This window comes from Oryx dammah, unplaced genomic scaffold, assembly GCF_014754425.2.
Source record: "Oryx dammah isolate SB20612 unplaced genomic scaffold, SCBI_Odam_1.1 HiC_scaffold_17, whole genome shotgun sequence".
NCBI lineage: Eukaryota > Metazoa > Chordata > Mammalia > Artiodactyla > Bovidae > Oryx > Oryx dammah.
In genome coordinates, this window is record NW_024070201.1 from 20,841,880 (window position 1) to 20,868,947 (window position 27,068).

The 27,068-nt window shown below is 46.7% G+C and overlaps 1 protein-coding gene across 1 annotated transcript; it reads right to left on the reverse strand.

The window, feature by feature from the left end:
- Positions 1 to 1,730: 1,730 nt before the first annotated feature.
- POU2AF1 (POU class 2 homeobox associating factor 1) lies at positions 1,731 to 27,068 on the reverse strand. The gene is made up of 5 exons (XM_040257968.1): positions 26,950 to 27,068; positions 7,666 to 7,796; positions 7,174 to 7,216; positions 6,824 to 7,089; positions 1,731 to 3,840 (listed from the first exon to the last, which is right to left on the reverse strand). The coding sequence occupies exons 1-5, from the start codon at positions 26,963 to 26,965 to the stop codon at positions 3,526 to 3,528; spliced, it is 771 nt and encodes a 256-aa protein (XP_040113902.1). The 5' UTR covers positions 26,966 to 27,068; the 3' UTR covers positions 1,731 to 3,525.

A 27,068-nucleotide genomic window follows, 5' to 3' on the forward strand; every position in this document is an offset into this window, starting at 1 on the left:
GTCAGGTCCATGAATCAAGGCAAATTGGAAGTGGTCAAACAAGAGATGGCAAGAGTGAACGTCGACATTCTAGGAATTAGCGAACTAAACTGGACTGGAATGGGTGAATTTAACTCAGATGACCATTACATCTACTACTGTGGGCAGGAATCCCTCAGAAGAAATGGAGTAGCCATCATGGTCAACAAAAGAGTCCGAAATGCAGTACTTGGATGCAATCTCAAAAATGACAGAATGATCTCCGTTCGTTTCCAAGGCAAACCATTCAATATCACCGTAATCCAAGTCTATGCCCCAACCAGTAACGCTGAAGAAGCTGAAGTTGAATGGTTCTATGAAGACCTACAAGACCTTGTAGAACTAACAAATAGATTAGGAACACCAATTTACAAAAGTTCCCACCCAACATTCAAAAGAAAAAAAAAAAACTGAGAAATATCACATATCTGTAAAGTCTACTAAAGGAGAATCTATTATAATCAACTGCAGTCTTCCACTCAGTATTTCCTAAATGGAATGGAATGATCTCCTAATTAAATTCAATGAGGAATTACTGATTGCCTCATATTGGAAGTAAGTTTGTAAAAAATAAGTTATCTATGATGCCCGATTTCAAAAATTCAAGTTTAGCTCGAGAATGTGTCTTCAAACTTCCACTTACATGTAAGTACATGTAATGTTTGGAGAATTTGAGTCACTTGGCCATACAATTTCATGATTTTGCATATGTCCAGCCTCTTCATCTTATCACATATTCATCTTCTCCTTGATCCCTATTTTCACGTTGAAAGTGGACACCCTTAAGCACCAATCTATACAGAACTAGTGACTCTCTTCATGTTGTAGTGCAAGTGGTTCACCCTTCTATCACATAAGGGGTGAGTGAGGGCTGCAAAGTGCGTTTTTAAAAGGTCTTTCCCTTCAGTTGCGCCTTAGTAAATCTAGAGAAAAAAGCCTCAAATCCCTTTCCTTCCAGGTCTTTTTTCTGGATTATGATCTACATGAAGAATAAACAAAGAAGACAGTGGTGGTGATAATCAAAAGTGAAGCAAATAACCAGATGTATTTTTGTCCCCCCCAAACTGGAAATAAGGGACACAGCAGAATAAAGTAGATCATTTTTAAAAAAGACAATCACCCCAGTAAATAATACCAATGAAGGCAGTGAGCTCAGAAATTCTCAGTAACTCAGAAAATCACCAGGAAAAGGCGACCCCTCCAAAGTGTAACTCATGCCAAGGACTTGTGTTAGAGGAGGCTGGCTGGCTTCTAGAGATCCCATTTCATTGTGATGTCTGGTCCTAAGAAGAGATTGGCCTCCTTTGGGCATAGCACTTGGCACCATGTCACATGTCTGTGTGTTCTGATCGGTGGACTCTAAGAACCTGCTGTGGAAGTGCCAGGGGCTGACTTATCCCTGGACACCCAGCATCATGAGCAGATACTCATGTACGACAGATAAGAGGAAGAGTGATAGGGTTAAAAAGATTTGCTTCTTTTTCTCAGAGCCCTACTCTTCCGGACACCAAGCCTCCTGGCTTTGCATGTTTTGCTTGGGAGAACTGGGCTGCAAGCAGAGTGGGGCTACACTTATCTTCCCTGGCAGCTGGTCACATTGCAAAGTCAACAAGACTAGTATAAGCTCCTTCCTTGAACGACACTGCCTGACATGGAACTACAAGCTAAGGGGATTAATCTGATAAGAAATAAAACACTTCAGCACAGAAAAGTCTGAGCAAATCTTTATTGAAAATGTTTCCATCTTAACAGACAGCCCCAGGAAGAAACTTAGATGGATGGTTACAATCAAGATATCTGACCTCAAGAAAAGGAAAAAAAAAAAAAAACACGTCTTAAATCTTAGCAAATATGTCAAGTATTCGATTTTATTTCTTTGCTAGTTTTGCCAACTTAAACTCCCTAATAGAGACTGCTTCTGCACCTCTCAAAGCTTCCAATAGTAAGTGGGAAAATCTTGCATAGTGTTTTTTATAGGAAACCAGGGCTTTTAATCAAACAGGCCTGAGACTCCCTTCTCTCTTGCCTACTCACACCTCTGGCAACAAAGATGGAAATTTGTTATCTAAAATGCTATTTTAACCTTTTAAATCTAAAAAAATTAAGTCTGAATAAAACAATTCAAGATTTCAGTTTTGGGGACTTGAGGCAGATACCAGAAAGTTAAGTCAAAAATAAACCCAAAGCAGAAAAAAATCCAAAGAAAAAAGGTAATTTTTCTCCAAAATGTTATTTAAAATGGCGAATCTATGTCATTCCCCAGAAAAGTCCACTACTTCTATATGGAGTCCTCCAACTAATGCTACTTTCCCATGCATACAACCACTGTCGGGAGATGAGCATTCTGGTGGCAACTGTGCTGGGGCCCCTGCAAATCTGAGGTTTCTCCAGCAAAAAAATAAAAACAAAAATGGAAATGAAACCTGGCAGTCCTTCTGACTGAGGCTCTAGAAGCCCCAGGAAGGTTGCTGCTTGGCGGGGAGGTCTTGACTCCACATAAGGGTGGTCTATGGAAGTTCAAGAGGCACACTGGCCATACTCAGCCAGGACCCAGGCACCATGATCTCAGTGGATCTTGGCCTGCACTCAGCCCCGCCGGGTCTGGACATGGAAAGACATATACAGTCACTCTGTTTATGAAAGCTCAGCTTTCCTTGCAAGTATCCTCAAGGAGAGCAGCAAAACCATCTATTAAAGCTATATTTTTCTTAATTACATTCCCCTTCTTAATAACCAAGTAATTAAAGCAAATCATTCCTCAGTCCTTCTGCTCTCCCCTGCCCCCATGCCCACCCCCAAGTATGCACTCTAAGTCCCCATCCCTCCTCTGTCCACCCCCCCCACCGGTCCAGCCCCTACCCTCTCTGATGTTCCTTCCCACCCCCCACCCTCCACCCATCACCTCGCTGAGCCCCAGGTCTTGAGACCCTGCTGCCTAGACTGCAGACCTGGCCAAAGCTGAGAACAGCAAACAAAGGAGCAATTGTGGGAACTGACACTCAAGGCCTCCAGCGTTCGTTCTGCCCTTGGAGATGCTGGCAGGGCTGGTCTTCTCACAGGGCACCCCGTCCATCTCAAAATGGCAAAGCACAGGACGTCACTGCCTGCAGACGGCTCAGTGGGGCTGCTGCTACCGTGAAGCAGGGGGCACTGGAGAAAGGGGCCTTCTTCAGGAAGGGAACGTGATAGAAGTGAAAACCCTGGGCCACAGAAATTAGGCAACACCCGGCATCAAATCTTATCTTTAAAATCCCTAATTCCTTCCCAAAAGGGAACCAAAATGGAAAAAGAAATAAGAAAGGTGAGTGAGAAAGATGGGGAGGAATGGAAAGAGGGAGAGAGGGTGGGAGAAAGTCTGGTTTACAATTCTAGTTTAGGGTAGAAAGTGTAGTTATGAAATGGCAACTTCAAGCAGAAATGAATCTGAGGGTTTGATCCCTGGCTTATTTTTAAATCCCAGTTTCAGGGAACAGGGTGCTGAACAGGAGGCTCTAGGGGGCGTCAGCGCTAAAAGCCTTCCACGGAGAGCGTGTGGTTGAGCGCGTAGGTGTCGCTATCTTCTTCCTCCAAAAGCAGCTTATCGATGGTCAGGGAACCGATGGCTCTCCTGGGGTCCTCGGCGTCCGGGAGGACTGGCTCGGGGATGGAGATCGGGAGCTGGACAAATTGGGGCCCAGGCAGGGCTGGGGCTGGAGGCTGGTACTGCAGGGTGGAGGTGGGCAGCGTGGACAGAGGCTGAGGCCATGGGAAGTAGGTGAGGGGGGCCTGGTGCTCGGGGCCCTCCAGCGGGGGCCCGACGGTGGGCGCGGCGGCACTCCTCGTCTGTGATGGGGAAGACACAAGGTGGTTAGCAGCCCCGGGTACCCACTGCTCACCCCGGTTCTTGCAGGGATCTCTGTTTGCCTCACCTCAGCCCTGTCCTGCCATCTCACTCCAGAGGGCTCTGCCTTCCCCTGCACAAAGTCTCCCCCAAGGGAGAAGCCAGACAAACTTCCACATCCCCTTCTGTGTCACTCACTAGGTATATGCCCTCTTATACTTCCCCACCTGAAGCCTCTGTTTTCTCATCTGTAAAACAGATTACCCAAAGGACTGACATCACCGGGCTGAGTGAAGAACAGATGCTTTTCCAGATTTCATTGAATATAAAATGTACCCAGATTTCAGAGATATCAAAATATGTGTGTGCAGGGGTGACATGCATCTTAAAATCAATGATAAAACAGCATATTAAACAACAAGCCCATCACACAGCATAGCAGCTGTATTGCCAAGTGGCCACTGCTGTGCCTAGACCCTAAGACTGTCCTGGCTCCACACAGCAGGTTTGGGATTCTGAGGACCCCTTGAGCTCAGCTCCACTAGCCTCCCATTACCTTATCCTCTGCTGTTGCTTAGCTGGGCCCCCTGTGGCCTTTCCAGGGAACTCCAAAGGTCAGGGCCATTTGCCCAAGCGCTCTGTAAACAGTATCTTTCACCCGGATGGCAGCCATCCTACAAATCCCAGCTCAAGCTGCCAAAACCAGGGCCTGGATGCCACTGATGAGGAAGGAGGCAGGAGAGGACTGTCTTTGCATGGAATCATGTGTGTAAGAGAGGCCAAACCCTCCCCCATCACCCTCTGTCCCCTGCCACATTTCCTCCCGGGGCCACTGTGTCTTGAGAACAAACTATTAGAGTCATTAGTCCTGTGTGTTCAGTCATGTCCGACTCTTTGTGGCCAACCAGGCTCCTGTGTCCATGGAATTATCCAGGCAAGAATAATGAAGCAGTTTCCCATTTCCTACTCCAGGGGATCTTCCCTACCTGGGGATCAAACCCACGTCTCTTGTGTCTCCTGCATTGGCAGGTGGATTCTTTACCACTGGGGAAGAGCTTATTTCAATCTTTTGGGACCTTGCTGCCATGCATATTCTGGTACAGGAGGTCTGATCAGACCTGGATTCTGCCTGTCTAATAGGATCCCAGGTGATGCCAATGCAGCTGGTCCAAGGACCACAGTTTGAGCAGCAAGGCTTTAGGGTATTTTTCTATAGAATAATAGAGCTGGAAAGGGTCTCAGAGGACTTTCAGCCTCCCAACAAAGCCTTATCACTTCTAGTATTTAAAAAATCCAAATGGAAATCCTACATACACCTGGGCAGGTCAGCTACCACTGCAGATATCTTGGCTCAGGGATAGAATTACATCAACCCGTCATACAGGTCTTATCTCCTGCAGATCAGGAATGGAAATTATTAGCTCTAACCAGCTTTGATGAGTTAATTTACAAAATGACAAGACAAATAAATTATTTCTTAATAAATATGGTTTGTTTGATACATAGAACTTTTCAAAGCAAGAGGTGGGATTGATGAAAGGGATAAAGAAAAGAATCCCTGGTCCTGAAATGGTTGGGAACCATTGTGTCCACCACTCCCCACCCCCACCCCAGGCCTCCAATATGGAAATGAGCTGCCTGAGAGGGGTGTTGAATGAACTGCTTCCCATCCACCATCATTCAGGTCCCACCACTGGTTTGCTGAGCAGCGGGTGGGCATGGAGGGACAGGGGTCCTGCAACCCAGGCCTGGATGGTGCTTGAAGGGGAGAAGCTTCAGGATAACATTGGACCTTGAGGTAAACAGACAGGCTTGGGGGGCCAAAGCAAGCTCCATCATCATGGGTGGGCTCTGCAGTGACTCATGAGAGCCTTGCTCTGCCTCCCACAGCCTTCCTTGGACTGGTGCTAGATACGGCTGTAACCACTGGTCTTTTCCCCTCTGAACACCTGGGGACTTCCCATTCCTTTGGTCAAATAGGCACCATTCACATAAAACTATTTCTCTTCCTTCCTCCATTCCTAGGGGAGCAAACCCTTTCTTTCCTATCCAGCACTTGAAGATAACACTTGGTTAATGCTATTGGCCAACTTTGAGGCAATCATAGTAACTCGTATCTATTGAGTGCTTTCTGTATTTTGGAAACCAGGCTGAGCCCAGGAAGTGTTCTAAGCAGTCTAGGGGCATCAGGCCATCGATCATGACATCAACCCTTTCGTTAGTATTCCCATTTCACAGATGAGAACATTGAGATTCAGAGCATTAAAGCACTGTGCTTGGGGTCACATAGCTAGTGAATGAAGGGGCAGAGTGTCAGACAATCTGACACCAGAGGTGGAACTCAAAAAATTACCCTGCAGGTGGCTCTCTCCATCAAAAGTACAGTTTTCTGAAAAGTTGTCTCATGTGTTGCTCAGCCTAGAAATTTTCTGAAAAATCCCATTATTGGGTGAATAATCACCCCCTAAATCATCTGAGTAGAAAGGAGAGGCTGGCTCTGTCAAGAGACTCCATGCAAACATCACCTGGTTCCCCATTCAGGAAAAACTGAGATCCATCCCTGAGACTCAGCATATCTGAGGCAGCAGGGGAGATAGGGCAGACCAGCAGGCAGGTGGGCGTGCCAGCCCAGGGAGTAAAAGGCATGACAAAGGAGGCCGTCAGCCTTTCTATGGGAGACATCTGAAGTCACTGGGAGCGAAAGAAGGCCTCCCTGGACCATTCACCCAATAATGGGGTTTGTCTGAGCAACACGTGACACAGCTTTTGAGAAAACCATACTTTTGGTGGAGTGAGAACCACCTACAGGGTAGTTTTTTGAGTTCTGCCACTAGTGTCAGATCGCCTTAAGCCCCGCCCTGGAGGACATGGTGGGCTTAGATGATCTGATTATCCTGGGCATCAAGAGCAAGGAAGGTGAGGGGCAGGAAATCAGCCCAGTTTCTAGAAGGGTGCCCTCCGCATAAATGCCTTCATGTGACGTACCGTGACGTTGGTGATGAGCGGCTGGGAGGCATAGGTCAGCACCGAGGAGGGCCCCACGACCGTGTAGCTGGGGCACACAGGCTGCACATACATGTCAGCCGAGTAGGGGCAGCTGACAGCCTCGTGGGGCACGTACTCCGTGTAGGGCGTCCATGGGGCCAGGGGCTGGAGGGTGGCCGGGGTGGGCTGGGACAGCCAGCCTGCACACAAGGCCCCCTCCTCCGTCACTGTGGAGGCAGAGACCTCCATGTCAAGGCAGGAAGGACCTGTGGGAAGGAAGAAGTTACAGAGCTGCATGTGACACCCAGACGAGGGGCTGGGAGGAGGCCGGGGCTGCGGGGAGCTCTTACCCACTGTGGTGTAGGTCGCCAGGGGCTGGTGGGGCAGCACCACCTAGAGCGGGGAAGGAAGATGGGGTGCAGGTTTCAGCCACCTCCAGCGAGCCGTCTGCAGGAAGCTCGCCCAGAGGGTCCCAGGGCAGGAAAGGCCCCCCAACCCAACCAGCACCACCTATACTTTCCAGGGGCTGGGTGTTTCCCCTGAGCAAGAAAGCTGTGCACTTAGGGAATCAGTCTCACCCTGTCCCAGGGGGACCCTCAAATCCTATCAGGACGTGTGAGACACCTGCTGCTCAAGTGGGATTCCTCACCCCACTTCAAGTGACTCAGCTTCTTCTGCCCTGGGCTGGATCTCCAGGAGCCATACCTCTGTGACGTGTGGTCCTCATGCCCTGGCTGAGGATCCCATGGAGCAAGGACATACACCTGGCCTGACCCCCTTGGACCACTCCCCACTCCCTACACACACACACACACACACTCCGATCACAGCAGCCCCCTCACCGCCGTCGGTGTCACTGATGTCCCACTGTTGGCATGGCCCCGTTTCCTCCGCAGCAGCTCCTTCACCGGCTCCTTCACACGCACGCCCTGGTATGGCCGGGGTGGGGCCGGGGCTTGCTCTGGAGCTGTGGCTGCAAAGAGAGCATCACTGGTACTCGTCTCCCTGTGCAGACAGCCCCCAGCCCAAAGTGCCCGCTCTCCTCCAGGGTCTGCCTGCTCACCTAAGCTGTGCTTGAAGGTGCGGGACCACACGTGACTTCCTAGGACTTTCTCCCAGGGTTAGCACCCCTCCTGCCCCAAACCTTCTAGGCTCCCCTCCACTCAGAAGATACAGGCTCGAGCACTGCAGCGTGATCTCAACCCAATTCCCCAACCTTTTTGTACACTAAGCACCTCGTGGAGCCTGTCAGGCCAGAAGCTCTGTCTAGACTCCTCCTCTCCACCTTCTGTGAAGGTCTCCCCTCCTCATCTCTACCCGCGATCTCCCAGGGTCAGGAGTCCCTCTCACTATTCTCAACCTCTGGAGATTCTTCCTGACCCAAGACTACTACTACAACCCTCCTCGCTGACCACCAGGGCCCACAGACTTTGCTTCATCCTACAACCTCCTCAACACTTTCAGACAGGTTAGAATTCGTCATAGGGGGCAGCAGAGGATGGCATAAGAGCAGGGACTCTGAGTCAGATGCCACAGGCCTCAAAACTTGCCTCTGACACTTTCTAGCTGTGTCATCCTGGGTGAGTCACAGGCACATCTCTCTGTGCCTCTTAACTGGCAATTTCTTATCAAAGGAGTATCGTAAGGAGTCCCTGACACAGTAAATGGGAAGCATAATACAGGCTTCCCAGGTGTCACAGTGGTAAAGAATCTATCTGCCAATGCAGGAGACACAAGAGATGCAGGTTCAATCCCCGGGTCAGGAAGCACCCCTGGAGAAGGAAATGGCAACCCCCTTCAGTATTCTTGCCTGGAAAATTCCATGGACAGAGGAGCCTGGCAGGTTATATAGTCCATGGGGCTGCAAAGAGTCAGACACGACTGAGTGATTGAGCACACACACACACATAGTACATGCTTAATACAAAATCAGAGACAGAATTAGGGGCTTCCCTGGTGGCTCAAATGGTTAAGAATCTGCCTGCAATGCAGGAGACCCAGGTTCGATCCCAGGGTCGGGAAGAAGCCCTGGAGAAGGGAAAGGCAAACCACTTCAGTATTCTTGCCTGGAGAATTCCATGGTCAGAAGAGCCCATGGTGTTACTAAGAGTTGGACATGACTGAGTGACTGAACACTTTCACTTTCACGGAATTCAAATACAAGCATTCAAATAAACCTGTAGTCTATGTAATAATTAGTAATCCCTTTTTTGCTATAAATTTCTTATGCCCCTAGCTAGACTATAAACTTCCCAAGGTGAAATAGTATACCTTATTTCTCCATATCTTCCCAAGTAGCATGTCCATGCTGCTGCTGCTGCTAAGTCGCTTCAGTCATGTCCGACTCTGTGCGACCCCATAGACGGCAGCCCACCCGGCTCCCCCGTCCCTGGGATTCTCCAGGCAAGAACACTGGAGTGGGTTGCCATTTCCTTCTCCAATGCATGAAAGTAAAAAGTGAAAGTGAAGTCGCTCAGTCGTGCCTGGCTCTTAGCGACTCCATGGACTGCAGCCCACCAGGCTCCTCCATCCATGGCAAGAGTACTAGAGTGGGGTGCCATTGCCTTCTCCAAGCATGTCCATAAAAAACTTAATAAGTTATTGATTGATTAATTGGTTGGATGGTTTCTCAAAATGTGCTGCCAACTCATTTTCCCTTCACCTTTCCTGGACATTCAGAGTGGGCTGCAGTGAGTGCTTCCCGGGGTTTCTGTGGCCCCCAGGAAAAATAACCAACGGTGACCCATATCCCTGGGGCCAGAGAGTGTCCAGCTTCATCTCTCAGAGAAGGTTCCCTCTGCCTTTTGTCATCAAGGCTGGGAAACTGAAGCACCATGGGCTGGAACACAGGGCTTTCCCTGACCAGGAGAGCAAGTCGAAAGCATCTATGGCTGGCAGTGACAGTCTGCCCTTCCAGATGGAAGCCTGGCACCTTGGACCCCTGGAGGGCAGACCTGGGTCAGCCCAGAAAGGCAAGTAGCACTGGGCCTTCAGCTCACATGGTATCACTGATAAGGGCCCAGGGACCTGGGCTCTGAATCAAAAAGCCCGGAAGCCCAGATATCTATTAAACCCGGATCTGCAGCGCTGCCCTAACCGAACTTTGCTCAGTAAATACCCAGCTGATAACACCCCAAGCCTGACCAGCACCAGACCTCCATCCCTGCTCCAGACACAAACATGGCCGGGCCTGGAGGCCCAGGCAGAGAAGCAGGGGTAAGAAGAGGAAGGGGTGTCCAAGAGCTGCAGGAATACATGAGAGTCTGAGGACCCCAGACTCAGATACATTTACAGGGGCTTCCTAACCTGGCCAAGTAAGCGGAAGTGACTGGGGGAGTGATACAAAACACAGATCCCAGACCCTGCTCCCGAACAGTCTGATTCTGGGTGTTTGATGTGGCCTCATGAATCTGTATTTATAAATATCACTCAGGTGATTCTGAAGCTCTGCTGGGATTAGAATCACTGCTAATTCATCCCTGATTTCCCTTTAACATTTCAAGAAGAGATTTATTATCTTCTTTCTAACATACCCTGTCATAACAAGGGATCCTTACTTATATTCCCTTATTCTTTCAAATATTTCTGGATGCTGGGAACACAGCACTGAAGAAGATAGATGTGGCCACTGCCCACAGGCATCTTGCAGTCTAGTGGGACAGATGAAGGATAAAGCAGTTATAACTTGTGAAATTCAGGCTGAAGCAGGAGTGTGTAGCAGAGAAAGCCAGCCTGGGATCTGCACCCTGGGACCCCTGTGCACCATCATCTTTGTTTAAGCTGCATTGACCACAGACTTAAGAGCCTAAGATACTTGGGCTATTAGTTTCTGGTGGAAAGGTCTCAGTTGACTTACATCCCGAGCCTCAATTTCCTCATCTGTAGAATGGGGCTAATAGTTCCTGTCTCACATGATTCTTGTGAGGATTAACTGAAATACTCCATGGGAACTTCCAAAGCCATGTCCAGCATGTGGTCAGCATTCAACACGTGCTATTATCCTTCCTCCTCCCCACCCACGTCCACCTTCCTCTCTAGACTGCTACTGTCAGAAAGCTCTTCCTCCTACTCAACCTGCCTCATGGTGACAAGCCACGTTTTCCCTTGTGTTACCTTCTAACGAAACTCACAATTCATGATCCATTTAAAGCTTTCTCATGGGCAGAATGAGAATCATAATGGTTTGTATTTGGTAAGGTAACTTGAGAATTACATGTAAATGCTTTGAATAGAGCTTACACTGAGAAAGCATTAAATAAATGTGAGCTAATACCATCATTCAGAGAAGGCAATGGCACCCCACTCCAGCACTCTTGCCTGGAAAATCCCATGGACGGAGGAGCCTGGTGGGCTGCAGTCCATGGGGTTGCTAAGAGTCTGACACGACTGAGCGACTTTGCTTTCACTTTTCCCTTTGATGCATTGGAGGAGAAAATGGCAACCCACTCCAGTGTTCTTGCCTGGAGAATCCCAGGGACGGGGGAGCCTAGTGGGCTGCGGTCTGTGGGGTCGCACAGAGTCGAACACAACTGAAGCAACTTAGCAGCAGCAGCAATACCATCATTGATATTTGTAGCAGGGTCCCCTCCCAGCAACTGAAGACAGATCCCAGGTGCTCTATAGAGTCGGAACAAAACATTCCATTCCTTCAGCTATTTCCTTTTTTGGATTCCAAGAAAGAGTGAGAACATTAGAATAATTTATTGCAAACTAAATTAACACAATAGAAGTGGGGAAAAGAATACGCAGAAAGAAGCAGGCACTGGCTGGTGATTTTTAAAAAATAGCCAAACTTCATTATTAATATTTGAATTACCATATGTTGATTGTGATTTCCTCCCATAGTATCAAACATCAGTGTATAAATAAAAATTAAACCTAGATTTGCAAAGAGCTTTGTGTTAAGACAGCCATAAAAAGCAGCCACTGTAAACCCATGTTCTGATTGCCTTTGTGCTTCTTCTCAGTGATCAACTCACTGGGACAGGGCTCATGAATTTTAACCTCTCTCGGAAGTGCTTCAAGATGTAGTAAAATAGGAATATTGTTCATGTTTGCCCCCTCTGAACAGAGCTAGTTCGTTTCTGTTTGTAGTTAGTGACGACCTCTACAACTGATTAAGAGTGATTCCCATGCTGTTTCCTTCAGCTACTTCTTAATGACGTGTTTTGAATCCCTCTAACCTTCCTTCTGTCTGCATGACTCCAGCACAAGTTCTGCCACTTCCCCTTATGAAGATGCCAGTGGTGACCGCAGGCCCCAGGTGTGGCCTGACAAGGGGCAGGGGGCAGTGGGGGGTGGGGGCGCCTGCCCTCCCGCACTCTGACCTCCCATTCTCAGGGTTACTCACAGCTCCAGCAGATAGGTTCACAACCATATCATTCAACCTACACTGGTCTCTGGTTGAGTTGCTAGCTATTCTTAGGCAGACAGTGCGGCCCGAGGCCTTGTGCATTCAGGAGAAACTTGAGGGATAGAGTTATTTGGGGGTCTGATCACTGTGGTCCCACTCTTCATTCACCTGGGGCACAAGAAAAGCGAGATCCCCCACGCACACACCTCAGACAGGTGTACTGTTCGGCCCCCACTGATCTGCTGATACACTTCTGGGAAAGGGCCAGGGGGACTCTGGATCCCACTGCCTCCCCGGAAGTGGACACGGGGACTGCCAGGCTGCGAAGCAGCCACCTGGGCACTTTCCGCTTCCTGACAAGTGAGGGCTTCCTGCCTCCTGTTGGTTTTGAATCAATGAACAAAGAGGGCTTGGGGAGCTGCTGTGAGCAGAGGTCATCACACTCTGAGGTCTGGACTTCCTCGGAACCCACAGTGTCAACAGGTGTGCCCTGGAACAACACCATCTGGAGAGCAGTTTCGAGGTCTCCACCTCTTCCTACTGCAGTCACGAAACTCCCACAGCTCCCAAGGACCTCCTGGCTGCCCACCCAGAAGTCCTCAAGCACTGCCAAGGAATTCTGTCACTGCTGTCAGGGGAGCAGGCAAGAGTGAGGATGCTTCTGACAGTGTCTTTGCCAAGTGCCCATGAAATATCAGAATCCAAAGTCTCAAGACAATTCCCACAGGACCCCAGTGGCCCAAGTGTATTTGCAAGGTGGAAAACCTGCAGTTGGCATCTTTCACACCAACCTTTGTGAAGCAGCAATAACCATCTATAATTCCACAGTAAACTCTGGACTCCCTATTGCCACTAGCATGAGAAATGAGCCCACAAACAGAAATTTGGAAGAGGAAAATAAGTTTGTCTGAAGTCATGATTGCTTTGCCTTGGGTCTTCTGGATCCCTCAATAAAATAACTAAAGAAAATTTTAAGATTATCAAAATAATTTCCTCAGATAATAAGACTAAATAAAAGAAGAACCAAGGAATGCAAAACCGGAGAACAAAATAAACACACAAGCAGAGACGAAAGTCCAGTTTCCCAAAGCGGAGTTGACCAGAGATTTTCACAGCCCCCAGTCGAATTGCAGGGACAGGTAACATGCTCTCAAAACCTAAGTTTTCTCACCATTTATCCTGTGGTTTGAAGACCCTTTACGTCTCTTGGGGGCATCCACGTGTCCAGCCCTGAGAAAACTCTTTCCACCTAAACATGAGCCTCTTGACTCTCATGGGGCATCTCCAGTTTTAGTCTGGAAGTTCAGCCGTATTATCTTTCCACCACTGCAAGTCAGTAGGCAATGTTGTTTGGGAGAAAAACAAAACTCATTTACAGAAAAACCTATGAATTTGGCCCCACTGAGGGCTTCCCTTTTCCAAAATGAGCAACGAAAAAATCTGAAGGTATAAAAAGTCAGCAGAGGCTATTTCAGTTCCCCCTGCCACGCACCCGGACATGCTCCACATCACAAAAATAAGAATCCTGCAGCTGCTGTTCCACTGGAAGGCACAGACCATGACAGAGTCAAGCCCAAGGGTCACCTGAGAGAGCACTCTGGGTGCATGTGGGCCCTGGGCTTGCTTTGCACCAAGCTTCGGGAACATAGGATTCTACTGATTTAAATAAACATGGCCCTTGGTTCCTTGATGAGGTATAACAAACATCACCAAGGAAACATGCAAAATTGCCAGCACTTGTTTATTTAATGACCCCATGCAAACCACGTTCACACCACAGTAAGAAAGCTACAACTAAAGAGGTAGGTCCCAGTGAAGCCAACACCCAGGCATCTCCTTGGGGCAGCTTTAAGAGAGCCCTCTTCAGGCAGGAGGTACCTAGAACAGTCCCCAAGATATTCTTGAAAGAATGCTCTTCTCCCAGCCATTGTCCAGGCACAGATCTCTCATGAGCCAACAGGACCAGGCCGTGAGCTGAACCCCAGTCAGGACCGCTGCCTTAAGGGATTCAGGGTGAGCCTACATTTCCATCATCAGGGAACCAGGGAGCGGAACCCATCCCACCCATCTTGACAATCTCTCATTGACAGCACTTCCCATTTACAACTGACTGGTTGAAACTAGAGGATGCAGCCACATGAGGCCATTTTGAACGACAAAACTTTTCTGGCCCAGAAGGATACATAACCCAGTATTGATCACTCCAAAATAACCACAGTAAGTATTACTCTCTTTTGCTGATGAATCTTTAGTAATATTTCAAAACATAAAAAAAGACCCACTAAGGAGAAACACAATAATTTTTTTCTTTATTTATAGCAAAACCAAAACCAAATAATTGAACAATAGGCATTCAAGGCATTCAAAGCCTAGGGCTACCTAGCTTCTAACTAAAAGCAAAGTCATAAAAGTTGCTGTCACTTTTCACTTTAATGAAAAGAAGCTTGTTTGCGTTCTTGACCTAAGATAGTTGAGGACTCCCGGGAAAGCTTAACACAATTCAGCTAAAGGATTATTCATATCCTTAACTGAACACTTCTGCAAGTGTGGTTGGTGAAGGTCTGAGTCATATTTTTTAATTTGTTCTTTGCATTCACAGACAATGGCTGGTTTTTTTTTTTTTTTTCCTAACTGGAAGAAAGAACTTGGGCTTTGGCCAAAGATTGGACTTGACACGCTATAGAATGGTTTTCCCACCCAGTTTACACTAGATTGTAGTTTACTTTTTTTTTTTAACATCGGCTAACAAAGAGATCCCATATGCATGTAAACGTAGGCTTTCTATTCACTAATGTCTGGACTGAGAAAGACCCTGCAGCCAGGAAATAGCAACAAGTCACTCACCCACTTTAGCAATCTACTGTATCAGGGCCGAGGAGAAACAGACAGATGCACAACAAAGGTGGCTTTAAAGGTGTACCCAAGGTGAGGGACAGTGAACCCTCAACTGAATTAGGATTTGATGTTGCTTGAAGGCTGTTGGTCGCCAAACAGGAGTGACTCTTCATGTGTAGACTAGGGTGTCTCCATCAGGAGATCTCAAATATGGAAGCTGAGCCCATGTTCTCTGGTCCAGTTGCAGAAGGGAAGGGAACGGTCATTATTCCCGCCCCCCCCCCAGACCTCCTGTGTCCCCATTCTAAGAGACGTATTCCCATCAGCCCCCCCAGAGCTCATTGAGCAACCATAGGCAGGTCATCGAAAATGCATAAGGAGGTCCACAGTCACTTAGGACTTCCCCCAACCTGGCCAGGCCTAAAGGACCCAAAGGAAACACCCCGGAAAAAAGGAGCCAAGGACACTCCTAAGGTACAACTTGGGGTGACTATAGAGTCCCAGATCCAAGGGGTCTAGAGGCCAAGTAATCCCTATTTAAAGGAAGCTAAATTCGGCACTGAATGGACACCCAGGGTGATTAGTCTCCTCCCAAATTCCCAGGTGGTGCTACTGGTAAAGAACCTGCCTGCCAATGCAGGAGACTTAAGAGACACAGGTTCAATCCCTGGGTCTAGAGGATCCCCTGGGGGAGAGCATGGCAACCCACTTCAGTATTCCTGCCTGGAGAATCCCATAGACAGAAGCCTGGAGGGCTACAGTCCATAGGGTTGCAAAGCGTAAGACACGACTGAAGCGACTTAGCACACCCACACCTGAATTATGTTAAGCTTAAGTAGAGAGGCCTATTACCCAGAGCCCCCTCTCATTCACCAAGCTCCTGTCTGAACACTCCACTCTGCAGCCTCAGAATTCCCTGAATCGTCCCAAAAGTTGTGGATGAGCCACCCATGACCTTGGGTGGAGTCAGCCATGTGACCTCTAGTGTCAGAACCTTCTGACTCTTTCCACAGAGGCTCTACTGCTGAGGTGTCCCTCCCTGAGAGTGCTCAGCATCGCTCACCCAGCCGTCCACCCTCCTCCAATCCTCCTGCAGATCAAGTAGAGTATAGAAGGCTCTTGGATTCTGCTCTTGACTCCCAGAGACAGTGTCAGTGTGAGGCCTCTGTTTTTGGAGACTCATGTATGTTGAGTGCAGGGCTCCCAAAGGTCTGTGTGTTTCCTGCTCATGATCTTAACTCCCAGGAACTCAGAAATCACCAGTCTCACCTTTGCATGATGACCTGTGGCTCACAGAGAAGTTGACACAAATGCTTTCACCATAACTTCTGAAATAGACAGGGAAGTCTTCCTCTCACCCTCCTTTTCACAGATGAGGAAAGTGATTCTCAGAGATGTTCAGTGACTTGCCCAGGGACTGCCCTTGTAAACAGCAGTGTCATCAACTAAACCCAGGACATCTGATTTCAAGTACAGTCCACTTCTGCCTCACATTCTGCCTCCTCCCAGACCAGGGCAAATCTCATTTATTCCTCTGGGCGACACTGGAGGTTGGTGTCAAATGGTCCCCTGCTCAGTTCTAACCTCCCTCCCTCCAGGCTGGGAGTCTGGACCTGCACCACTCCCTCGACTGCCAGTTCCCGCAAGAAAGGACATCTCCCAGCTGAGGAGGGAAAGAGAAGTCCATGAGTAGCTTACCGGCAGCCTGCTCACATGAGGAGTGGCGAGAACTGAGACCCACACAATTCCCCGCAAAGTTTTATTTTTGGTATCTTCGACCGAAATGACAGCGGATAGGTTCACCTGAGAAGCCAGCTGCATCTGCCCGCCTTTTACAGAAACTGGGGTCACCAGAGCAGAAAGGGCTCCCGTCTCACATACCATGTCTCAGGGTGCCAAGGAGAGCCCTGGCAATGGGCTCTTTAAACAGGGCAGAGCAAGCCATCATGGAGCTTACCATCTAGGCCGGCAGAGTGTGTAGACTTAATCAGATCATAGCAAAAGCAAACTTAGAATTACAAACTGGGACAGAGCTGCATCTGCCTCACAGTTGAACTGTTCTGGGCTCGTTTGGCTCATTTTCACCTCAACTTGGTTCAGTCAGGCTTGAATGAGCAGCAAGTTGGGGGCCCCTGTCTCCAGGGGCTGTATGAAGAGGAGAGTGTTTGAGCACAACTGTTCTGTCTCCAGTGCAATGAGACAGTTCTGGGTTTGGGCTCAACCCACACCATGCATGGAAGTCTGACCCCAGATAGAATAAAGTAGCCCCAGACATTCAGGATCCTTCCTAAGCCTAGGGACCCTGGATGAACCCCAAAGATGTTTCACTTATCCTGTCCTGGCAGATTAGTCCCCTAGGGAAGACCCAGACCTAGAAACTGAGATTCCAAGATGGAAATCAGCTGGCTTCAGGAGTTCCAGACAGTCTCAGATCTAACTTTCTGACAGTCCTATCTGCAGGAAGCCTTTTGAGTCAGGCTACAACAGCTCTCAGTGAAGTCAGAGACCACCTCCTTCTAACGGTGGACTCATATCAATTAGGAAGGGAAGAAGCATCTAATGCAACCCTAAAATCCTTGGCACTGAAAAGTGGTGTGGTGTTGTTTGGAACTCAAGCAGATCTAGTTTAGAATGTCGACTATATAGCTTATCACTGTGTGACCCTTGACAAATAATGTAAACTGTGTGCGCCTCATTTCTCCATTTGTGGCATGAAAATAATGATCTCCATCTCATAGGAATGTCAAGAGGATTGTATGAAATTAACCAAACAACTAGTATGTAATAGGTTTTCAAGAAATGGCTGTTTCTCCTTTCTTCTCAGCCAAAAATCTGTGGCCCTTCACTCATCAGAAGAGTAGCCTTGGTACAGTGACCCTGACGTGCCTTCATCCAGCTGCATCCTAATACTGAATGTCCCCATCCTCAATATACCCAGGGCCTTCTCAACCTGTCTTCATTGTATTCCTGGAAGTCATCCCTCAGATTCTTGGGCCTGATGTCCCCAGCGGCAGGATGGCCCTGCTCAGGAGACAGGCAGGGCAATGATGCTGCAGAGAAATTGATCAGAGATCTCACATGCAAACAGAGCATGTTTAAATAGAGAAGAGACAAGAAAATCCGGGCACTGATCTCTTGTAAAGATATCAGGAGCTGAGCAGAAGATCTTTTTTAATTCCAAAGCCACCAGAGGATTAAACTTGTGGCATATTTTTGTTTTTAAGGACTACCCCAGGAAGGAGCACCTTGGAGATTTTTGAGTGGCAGCCAGAGTAACCTGTATGTATCTCCGAAAGGACAGGGATGCAGCCATGACTGAGGCCACTGTCACAGATACATCTTTAAAGGGCTAGAAGCCTAGGAGCACATTTCACACGTGGGATGGAAACATGGAAGTATATGAGGGAGGGCTCTTTAGTGAACAGAGAGGGGAGCTTTATCACCTATTTGAACAAGACAAACTTCTGGCTGACATAGTGAGTACTGCCTCAGCTTTATCTAGAGCAATAGGGATCAAAACAGGAGAAGGGACCCACACTGACAGCACTAGACCACACCCAGGGTGACCCACCTCAGGCTTCTCACCCAGATTCTATAGCAAGGCAGGACCAGAGTGAGGAGCTGGAGCAGAGGAGACAGACACATCTTCCCTCTTTAGACTGAGACCCAAAGCCTGAATCTAGAATTGCCAGTAAAATCTAGAACAGGAAAAACCTATAGTTAGAAGCTGGAGGAGGGGACATTCAGTTGTTTGTTCCTTGATTTAAGCAATATCTAGTTTGGGATTTCTAAGACCAAAGGGATTCCTATTAAAAAAAAAAAAAAATTTTCCTGAGACCTTCAGGTGGGGACAATTTCCTTGGAGGAAGGACTCTTTAGACCCAGCATCAGCTATCTGTTTGGGTCAAATCCAACTGTCCAAGACATAAGGCTCATGGTGGCCCCGGGTACAGCCTACATGAATGAAGGTAGCCCTAATAATTGATGCGCGGTGTGAATGTAACTGCCAGTCAAAATGAGCTTTTGTTTTAAGTCTCTGGTTTACTAACTGGTAAATTTGTGATGTGGGGGAAATCCCTTGTGAAGGATACTGAAGAAGTTAGAACAACAAGCTTGGGAAAGACATCACTTGGTCAAACTTTGAGGAATGTACCCCCTTCCTTATTCACAAGGTAGCTACAGAGACTGAAAACATGACTTTTCTTGGCTTCAAAGCTTCATGGAGACCAATACAAGTTCTACAGTGATTCACTTTTCTCTAGGAGTGAGGTCCTTACCCTGGAAGTATTTAAACCAAGGACCTGTCACCAGCCATCAGGGTTCTTGCTAAGAGTAGAGGACTGGTCCAGGGCAGAATTGTCAGGCTGTGATCCAAAACTCTGGAATAGAGTAAAGGTGCCTATAAAGTGAATTTTCTGCCAAGAAAGGGAAGAAACTGGCGGGGGGGGGGGGGCCGGGGGGGGGTTGTCTGGGGGTGAAGGAGCAATCAGAGCTCCAAGATCCTCCTCAAACTGCTCCATGTTTATTTTTGTATCAAAGTTCTTCAGTGATTTTTCTTGGAATAAAGGAGTTGGTGACAAAAATGTTTTAGACACCAACATACAGAGCCTTGGGTTTCCTTCCCAATGCTAGTATTTCATGTTCTAAGAACCCTCTTCTGTCCCCAGAATCTAAGCAAGAAGTCTAATCACCATTTATTCTGGAGGAGGCACATCCGAAGCCATCTACATGCTCCACGACACCTTCCCTGATTCCATTCTCCTCTCCCTCCTGCTGAAGATAACTTATTTCATTGGTTGATTCCTCTAGCTGGAAATAATCCCATTATTGGATGGATGCAGGCTTGCATGGGATGATCAATGGATGGTTGACTTTCCTTAAATCCCCTTCTTTCTAGATCTGGTATTGCTTTCATCCAGCATTAAAACTTGCTTCTATCTTCAACTCTCTTGCCTCCCTTTTCCTTCACTTCACTATCTTCCCAGCATTTCTCAGTCCTGGAAGTCATATCAATCCTTGTACTCCTCTTACAATTAAATGTATGATTCTTGCTAGAGAATCAAAAAGGAATTCAGCTTTTCTTAAGCATGATCAGATCCTTTCTGGTCCCAACACCTGGTCTGAGTATGATTCTGGTATGTAATTCTTTGGCTACCTGCTCTTCCCAGAAAGTGATACTAATGAAACCATTACTAAGAAAAGGAGGCAGCACATTGCTGTTTCAGTTTTCGGTATCATTTGTGCTATTTCTTGCAGACTTCAAGCTAGATTATGACACCTCAATTCCAATCTTGTGAATTTAAAAAACAAACACAAGTTTGCCAGTCAGTACAAGCCTGCCATCATTCCCCCTTATGTGGCTGGTAGGAAACTGCAAGCCCAAGTTTCAAGTTTGGTCACAGAATGGCCAGCTTCACCATCAGCCTTGACCATTGACCCCATCATGAGTTACAAGATAGGAAATATGCATTCTGCTAATTCACACAAAAAAGGCAGAATTCAGACGTCATACAGACTGTAATCTAGGCTTAGCTGCATAAACTTTGTCCTCAGAGGTAACATGAGCGAGAACAGGAAAATAATGACAGTTAACTAACAGCTACTGAGTGTTAACTTAATACCAGGCACAGTAGTAAACACTTACCACAACCCTATGAAGAACTGCATTCCCATCGTGCATATAAGGAAATGGCAGCAGAGCAAGGTAGAGGGACTCCCCAGCATCATACAACCAGTGAGGCATAAATCCAGGATTCAAACTCATATCTGCCTGCCCCAGGAGCTAAGCTTTAAAACCATTAAGAGGAAAGAAAGAACAGAGCTGTCACTCTCTAAATCAAAATAACCCCTAAACCTGGCTTTCCATGCCTTATTTATACACACACACACACACACACACACACGTGAAGGGACAACCTGAGTTTTTCAAAGTCCAGATGGTTCAGAATGAAAGAAGTGCTGAGAAGACAAAAGCCTGGGCTCCTTGCACAAGCTTCCACACAGAGCTGCCCATAAAACACATTGGCTCTGTTATTCTGGGGAGATTCTAGGTCCTTCCCTCCCCTTTGACTCTGCTATTGCAGTTAAAATATCTGCAAAGAGCCCAGTAAAGGAGTATAGCAAGAAAACAAAGACTTCATTTCCTTCCAGCTGAAACACACGCACCAAAAATGAGTTTTCAAAGTATGAAGAGACATTTGCCAGCTGGTGTGTTCCATGTATGTCCTGGTCCTTTATCTAACGTGAAAGGCCTGTGCTTCTACCGAGAGCAGGCTCCTAAGCCCCATGAATGAGACAAGAACCTTTGGCAGAGAGACAGGACAGGTAAGCAAGACAGCACTCAGGGTAAGTTACTAACTCATCTTTAAGCTTCGTTTTCTCATCTATGAAATAGAGCTTAAAACTGAACCCACCTCATGAAGTTTTTACGAGGATTAAACGAGATAATACATTCAAGTGTGGCAAAGACTGATGGTTACCACACCCAACACCTGCCCTTTCCTTCCTTGCTATCTACCCCTATGTTTTGGAGGATTGACAACGTACCCAGCTAAACAAGGACCCTATTCTCCCTCAAAGATAGGAGTGGCCATTAGCTGTCAGCAGAAGTGTGTTGGTGGGGACAGGCCATGATAGAGAAGCATGATCTTTTTGCCTTTCCCTATTCTTCTTCTTCACGGTCTGAAACACAGATGTGATGGCTGGAGCTACAGTGCAACTAGAAAGCAAATTTGAGGACAAAGGCCACATGCCAAGGCCAGCAGACCAAAACGACAGAAGTAGCCTGAGACTGTTGGCACTTACAGCTTCCATATAACCCTGCAGACTACTATGCACCACTTCCATGTGAGAGAAAGTATACCACTTTCCTATTCAAATCCATGTATTTTCTGGTCTCTTCAATAACAGTCAAATGCAATCCAAACTGATCAAACAGAACATCTGACAGACAGCATGGCACCAGGTAAGCACTCAGCTCCCCATAGCTAATGTTTACTCCATGAAAAGGATTGAACCTGCTATGCTCATAGTAATGCAATGTCCAAAAGTATATCAGAAGCCATCAATTTCCGCCTCCGAGTCAGTAGTTCTCAGCTTGACTGCACATTAGAATCACCTGGGATGCATTTGAAAATACGTATTTTTTCTTTTGAAAATAAGTATTTATTTTTAATAAGTACTCATGAAGACTCAGAAACTCGACTTGGAAAAGGATTTTAGCCAAGTTCAGTCTCCTTGCCCTCAGCCAGGAAAAGAGAAGTTCCATTTTATGGCTGGCCAACTAGCAACCCAGAGCACTTAGGTGGCATTCTCTAAGCCCCCACACCTAATTATCCAGAGACTGGAAAGTGGAATCCAAGTCTCCTTCCTGCAAGAATAATTTTTGCCATAGCCTCATACAACTAGTGAGGGACAGGGAGACCCGGCATGCTGCAGCCCATGAGGTCACAAAGAGTCAGACACAACTGAACAACAGCAACAACATACAACCAAGACAAGAGGGTTCAGAGGAGGTCTCTCCATCCCAGGCAGGCCCACTCTTATCAGGGAGTTTTTCTACAAAAATGAGAAAACCACAATGTTGTTAAGCATTTCATAAAGCTGAAAATTATGTTAATGATCACACTTAGCAACATTAGTTGGCTAATGATCAATTAGCCAACTTTGGTTGTTTGGCTCAAAGTGAGAAATTGGTGGACAGCTTCATTTGGTGGGAAATAAGCTACTCTAGAAATAAACTAGAAGGTGAAAAACAACCTAATATCTTCACTTTGTAATAAGAATGTTTAAACGCCCAAATTTACAGGACTTCTAAGTGAATTAAATGCCCAGGTATTTAGCTAGTAAGTGTGGACAACCTTGATTCTTTTTTGTGCCTCACAACAGACCAGATATGCAGCTTTGAATCAGAAGAGAGCTTTCAAAACCTCTGACTCAAGAACTTTGGTGCTGTAGAGGGGGACAAGGTTGGCCTTCTTATCTAGTTAATACAGGGAGTAAAAGAAAAGTGTCCACTTGAAGACAACAGCTCTTCCGATGATTAATCTGTATGTTTAGCTGATGTGTGTCACTTATTTCACCTCTTCCTGTGCAGTGAATTCTTGACCATCTTTTGGATCCTAATTGTCTTTATCAACAAGAACCATTGAATCAACAGATAAACTTGGTAAGAAGCAAGAGTGTTTATTAGGCATATCACTAAAGTTGTAACAGAATAGAAATATTAGAAGCAGTCCACAGACCTAAATTACTCCTGGTTATAAGTTCATCTGAATTTATGCAGGAGAGTTCCAAATACTATATGTATATAACAAGTTTTTCTTATCTGTAACTGTACTTTTAACTGCTCTCAAAAAGTTGGCTATTTAGAGGAACCTTGGAGTAAAGTAGAGAATTCTATATTACGGAGAATTTTGAGATCTGAATTTACCTATTTGGTGAATCTCTGTTCAAGTTATCTGAAAGTAAATATTCATGCCATAATAATTTCATAAGAAGTATGCCCTGTTCTTAAGATGCCTCCTTGAGCACTACAATGAAGGAACATCAAAGCCAAATCTATAGGACATCAAGTCAAGCAATCAGTTCAAAGAAAAGCAGTCAAGCCATTCTTTTGTTATAATGCAGATCTTTCTTTAACATGAATAACAATTTTTAAAAAGTCATTCAATTCATTCATTTTCTAACAAGTAGTGTTGAGTCTAATATACACAGTTCCGTCGCCTTTAAGAAGAAGTCAACCAAGTCAAACTTTTCAGCATTGTGTAAATCATATCATCAGTTGACTGTTAGCTTTATCTCCCATGGGTATTGTCATTGTGCAAGCCCCCAGTAACTCAGAGAAAAGAATACCTAAAGTACTACCCAAGTCATTTTAAACCCAGAGGTCAGAAAACCTTATTTTAAAGGGCCAGATAGTTATGTTTTTTGCAGGCCATATGGTCTCTGGGGCACCTTCTAGACTCTTTCATTGTATCAAGTACAGAAGCAACCCTAGACAATATGTAAATGAATAGACATGGCCATACCCCAATCAGTTTTTATTTACAAAAACAAGCTGTGGGACTGATTTGCCACTGAGGCCACAGTTGCAGACCCCTGTCAGATTTAGACCCTTGGAAAACTGTATGTAGGTCCTATCAATCAAAAATCTTTTGATATGCCTTTTAACTATTCTAATCAAAGTGTGGAAAATGACTGGAAAAGATTTGGCATAACCCTAAATTACTCAAAATGGGCCCACGGGAGGTGTCCCAGGAGGGATGGTGCTCTCATACCACTGTCATTAATACTCAGGAGACTTGATGACACTTTCCCTATTCTCTACTTTTGTTCTGACAAAAACTGTAAGGCAGCCATTAGAACCCCATTTTCCAGATTTGTAAGAATGTGAAAAGGTTAAATCATTAAGCCGCAGAGACGACTTTCAAACCCAGGCCTGTCTCACCCCATCGTGCCTGCTATTTCTACAGCACTGTTACCAGCTGGCCTTAAGAAGGGCTTCTTGCTGCGTAGATGTCAGTTTTTCACATCCATGCAGGACCTGCTGGACTCAGTGCAGAACCTGAGGGGAGGGGACAGCAAGTGGATCTGCAGGGAGCATGACTTCTTTGTTCAGCTGACCAGTCAAGCAAATCGCAAATTCATGGCTGCGGCTTGAAGATTTCTGCCTCTGTGTGCCCACAGTTAGCAGCTGATCTGAACCAGAGCCCATCTTCACACTTAGGCTGCAAACAGGGGTCATGGGCCAAGTAGGGAGGAGACAACATCTACAAAGTGAATGTTTTCTTAACCCTTTCCAGAACCCCATAATACAGTCATTTCAGCTCATGCCTCGAGGGTGTTTTCTGAAAAAAGAAAGTGCCTTTTCAGCACTCTTGGTGTCTGATTTCAAATTCTGACCTTCTATCAGGTGATTCTAGTGGGCTGACAATGCTGCCCTGTTTTTACTGGTTTTCCCACAGGGTTTAGTCACCCAGGTACCCTCAGTGCCCTAGACAAGGGCCTCACTTGGGGTAAGGGGGTGGGACCAGTGCCCAGGGCCTTTCCTAATTTCCTTTAAAGTGCCAAAGAGCAATTAATAAGAATTTTGATTATGTACATCTGAACATGTAGAATCATTCACCACAGGTATTCCGAGGATGCACTTACAACGTGGTCTCCCTGGGGATGGAGTTTTGCTGCACCTGACTGACCTCCAGGGAGTGAGCAGGAAACACGCCTCTAGCATCCCCTTTAAAACGAAACTGTTAATCTCTTAGGAGAAGTTAAAGAAGGAAAAAGGCAGTGTGTAACCAAGAGCGGGAAATATGGCAGCTCATGTACACAAGGAAGCAACCCATATCTCAGGCACTGAAGCAGAACCACAGCAGACAACATCATCTCAGCAGCGTCTCAGCTTGCTAAGGGTAGCTCTGTGGAACCGGTGGCTATCATTTTTACCCTATTTTACATATGAGAAACCTGAGGGTTAAAAAGAAGAAAGTGACTTGCTCTGAGCAGGTAGGAACCAAGGCAGAAGTCCCAGCAGGGGTCACATAAAACCCACAGACTGAGCTCTAAGGGTCAGGGTCAGGGCATATGGAGACTCAGTAGCTCCCAAGAGGGACATCATTGCCCACCTGCCACCATTAATGCATTTCCACAGGGCCGTCTGCCTTTGCCCCCGAAGGGGAGCATCTTGCTCGATCCTTCTTCTGGGAACAATAGCCACTATCCATACTAGAATATCCCTAGGTATCTTGGAAGGTGTCTATCATTCTTAAACCCAAATTAGAATTCACTTCTTTTCACTGAAGAAAAAAAAAAACTGCATCTTGCCAACATCAAATAATGATGAGACTTCACAATCTCAGAAACTTTGAAGTCGTTCCTTCACATTACACATTAACAAGCTCAACTCTTGGAGAATTTACACAAGAAATAAAGGAAACAATGAGCTGCTGATAAAGTGACTGTAAGCTTTGTCTAAATGAAGGTATGTTTTCAGAACTTCAAGGGCTCCAATAGACTATCTTGTGTAAAAAATAAAGCTCCCTAATTTATCTTTTTCTGTAAACTTAGGTTCTCTTGTATTAAGTTCGCTTGAGGTAGGGTGTACCTGAATTCATTAAAAGGCATTTTAAAGACTTAAGCACCTCTAAAAAGACAGAGCAAATTTTTGGTACCTCTTTCTTGAGAGCCCCAGGAAGGTTCAGCTCTCATGAGGCTATTGAGCTGACTTTGTTTTTCTGAGAAAGGAATGCTGCCGAAAAACTCTGTGTGACTTCAATTATTAATAACAGGAGTGTCTGTTCAGTCCCACATGTGGAAAATAAAGTTCACAGATGTTCCATCCAACTCCAGGGATAAACACTAGGGTTCCAGGTAAACCCACGCCCCCTTGCGCAGGAACCCAGGAGCCTTGCCACAGGAGGCGAAGAATGACGGGAGGCAAGATAGGAGAGCAGTGGACGACAGGCTTGACAAGCCGTTTCCACATCCTCCCCATGCAGTCAGCGACACATTGTGACTTTGGCAGAAAGCTCAGTAACCCAGAGAGGAACGGGCCCACGGAACTGAACAACAGGCTGAAGAGTAGCTGTTTATAAAAGTAAAGCCACTCAGGTAAACCGCTCCACTGCCTTCCCCTCCAAATTTTGTTGGGTGAATCATCAGCTACCCTTTGTTCACCAAAGTGATTCGTGTGGGAGAGAGGATGAGCTGTCCCACCTTGGAACACTCGTTCGTTCCCCTCCAACCTGGAAAATCAGCATCACCTCTGACAGGTCGGTTTCTCCACTGGGCTCCATCTCGCCCACCTCGCCCTTCTGCCGCCCTGGCTGGGGACGGGGACCCACTGCCTGTCACCCCAGCACCTCCCGGCTCAGGCTGCCTGCTGGAGCCCGGGCCCTCCCTCGCTGACACGGCTCCGGCAGCCACGGGCCAAACCACTTACGTTTCTGCCAGAGCATGGCCTGCGACAGGATGTTGCCTTTTCTCTTTGAAGCAGACAGTTTGGCTTCTTTAATGTGAGACCCGGTGTGCTTGCCTCCAGTGGAGCCCCCGCCTGCTCGG

Excerpts from the sequence above, each read along its gene's own strand:
- POU2AF1 (XM_040257968.1), bottom strand. Across the intron at positions 7,090-7,173 it reads GGCGACCTACACCACAGTGG|GTCCTTCCTGCCTTGACATG; the intron begins GTAAGAGCTCCC and ends TCCTTCCCACAG. Across the intron at positions 3,841-6,823 it reads CGCTCATCACCAACGTCACG|ACGAGGAGTGCCGCCGCGCC; the intron begins GTACGTCACATG and ends TCCCCATCACAG.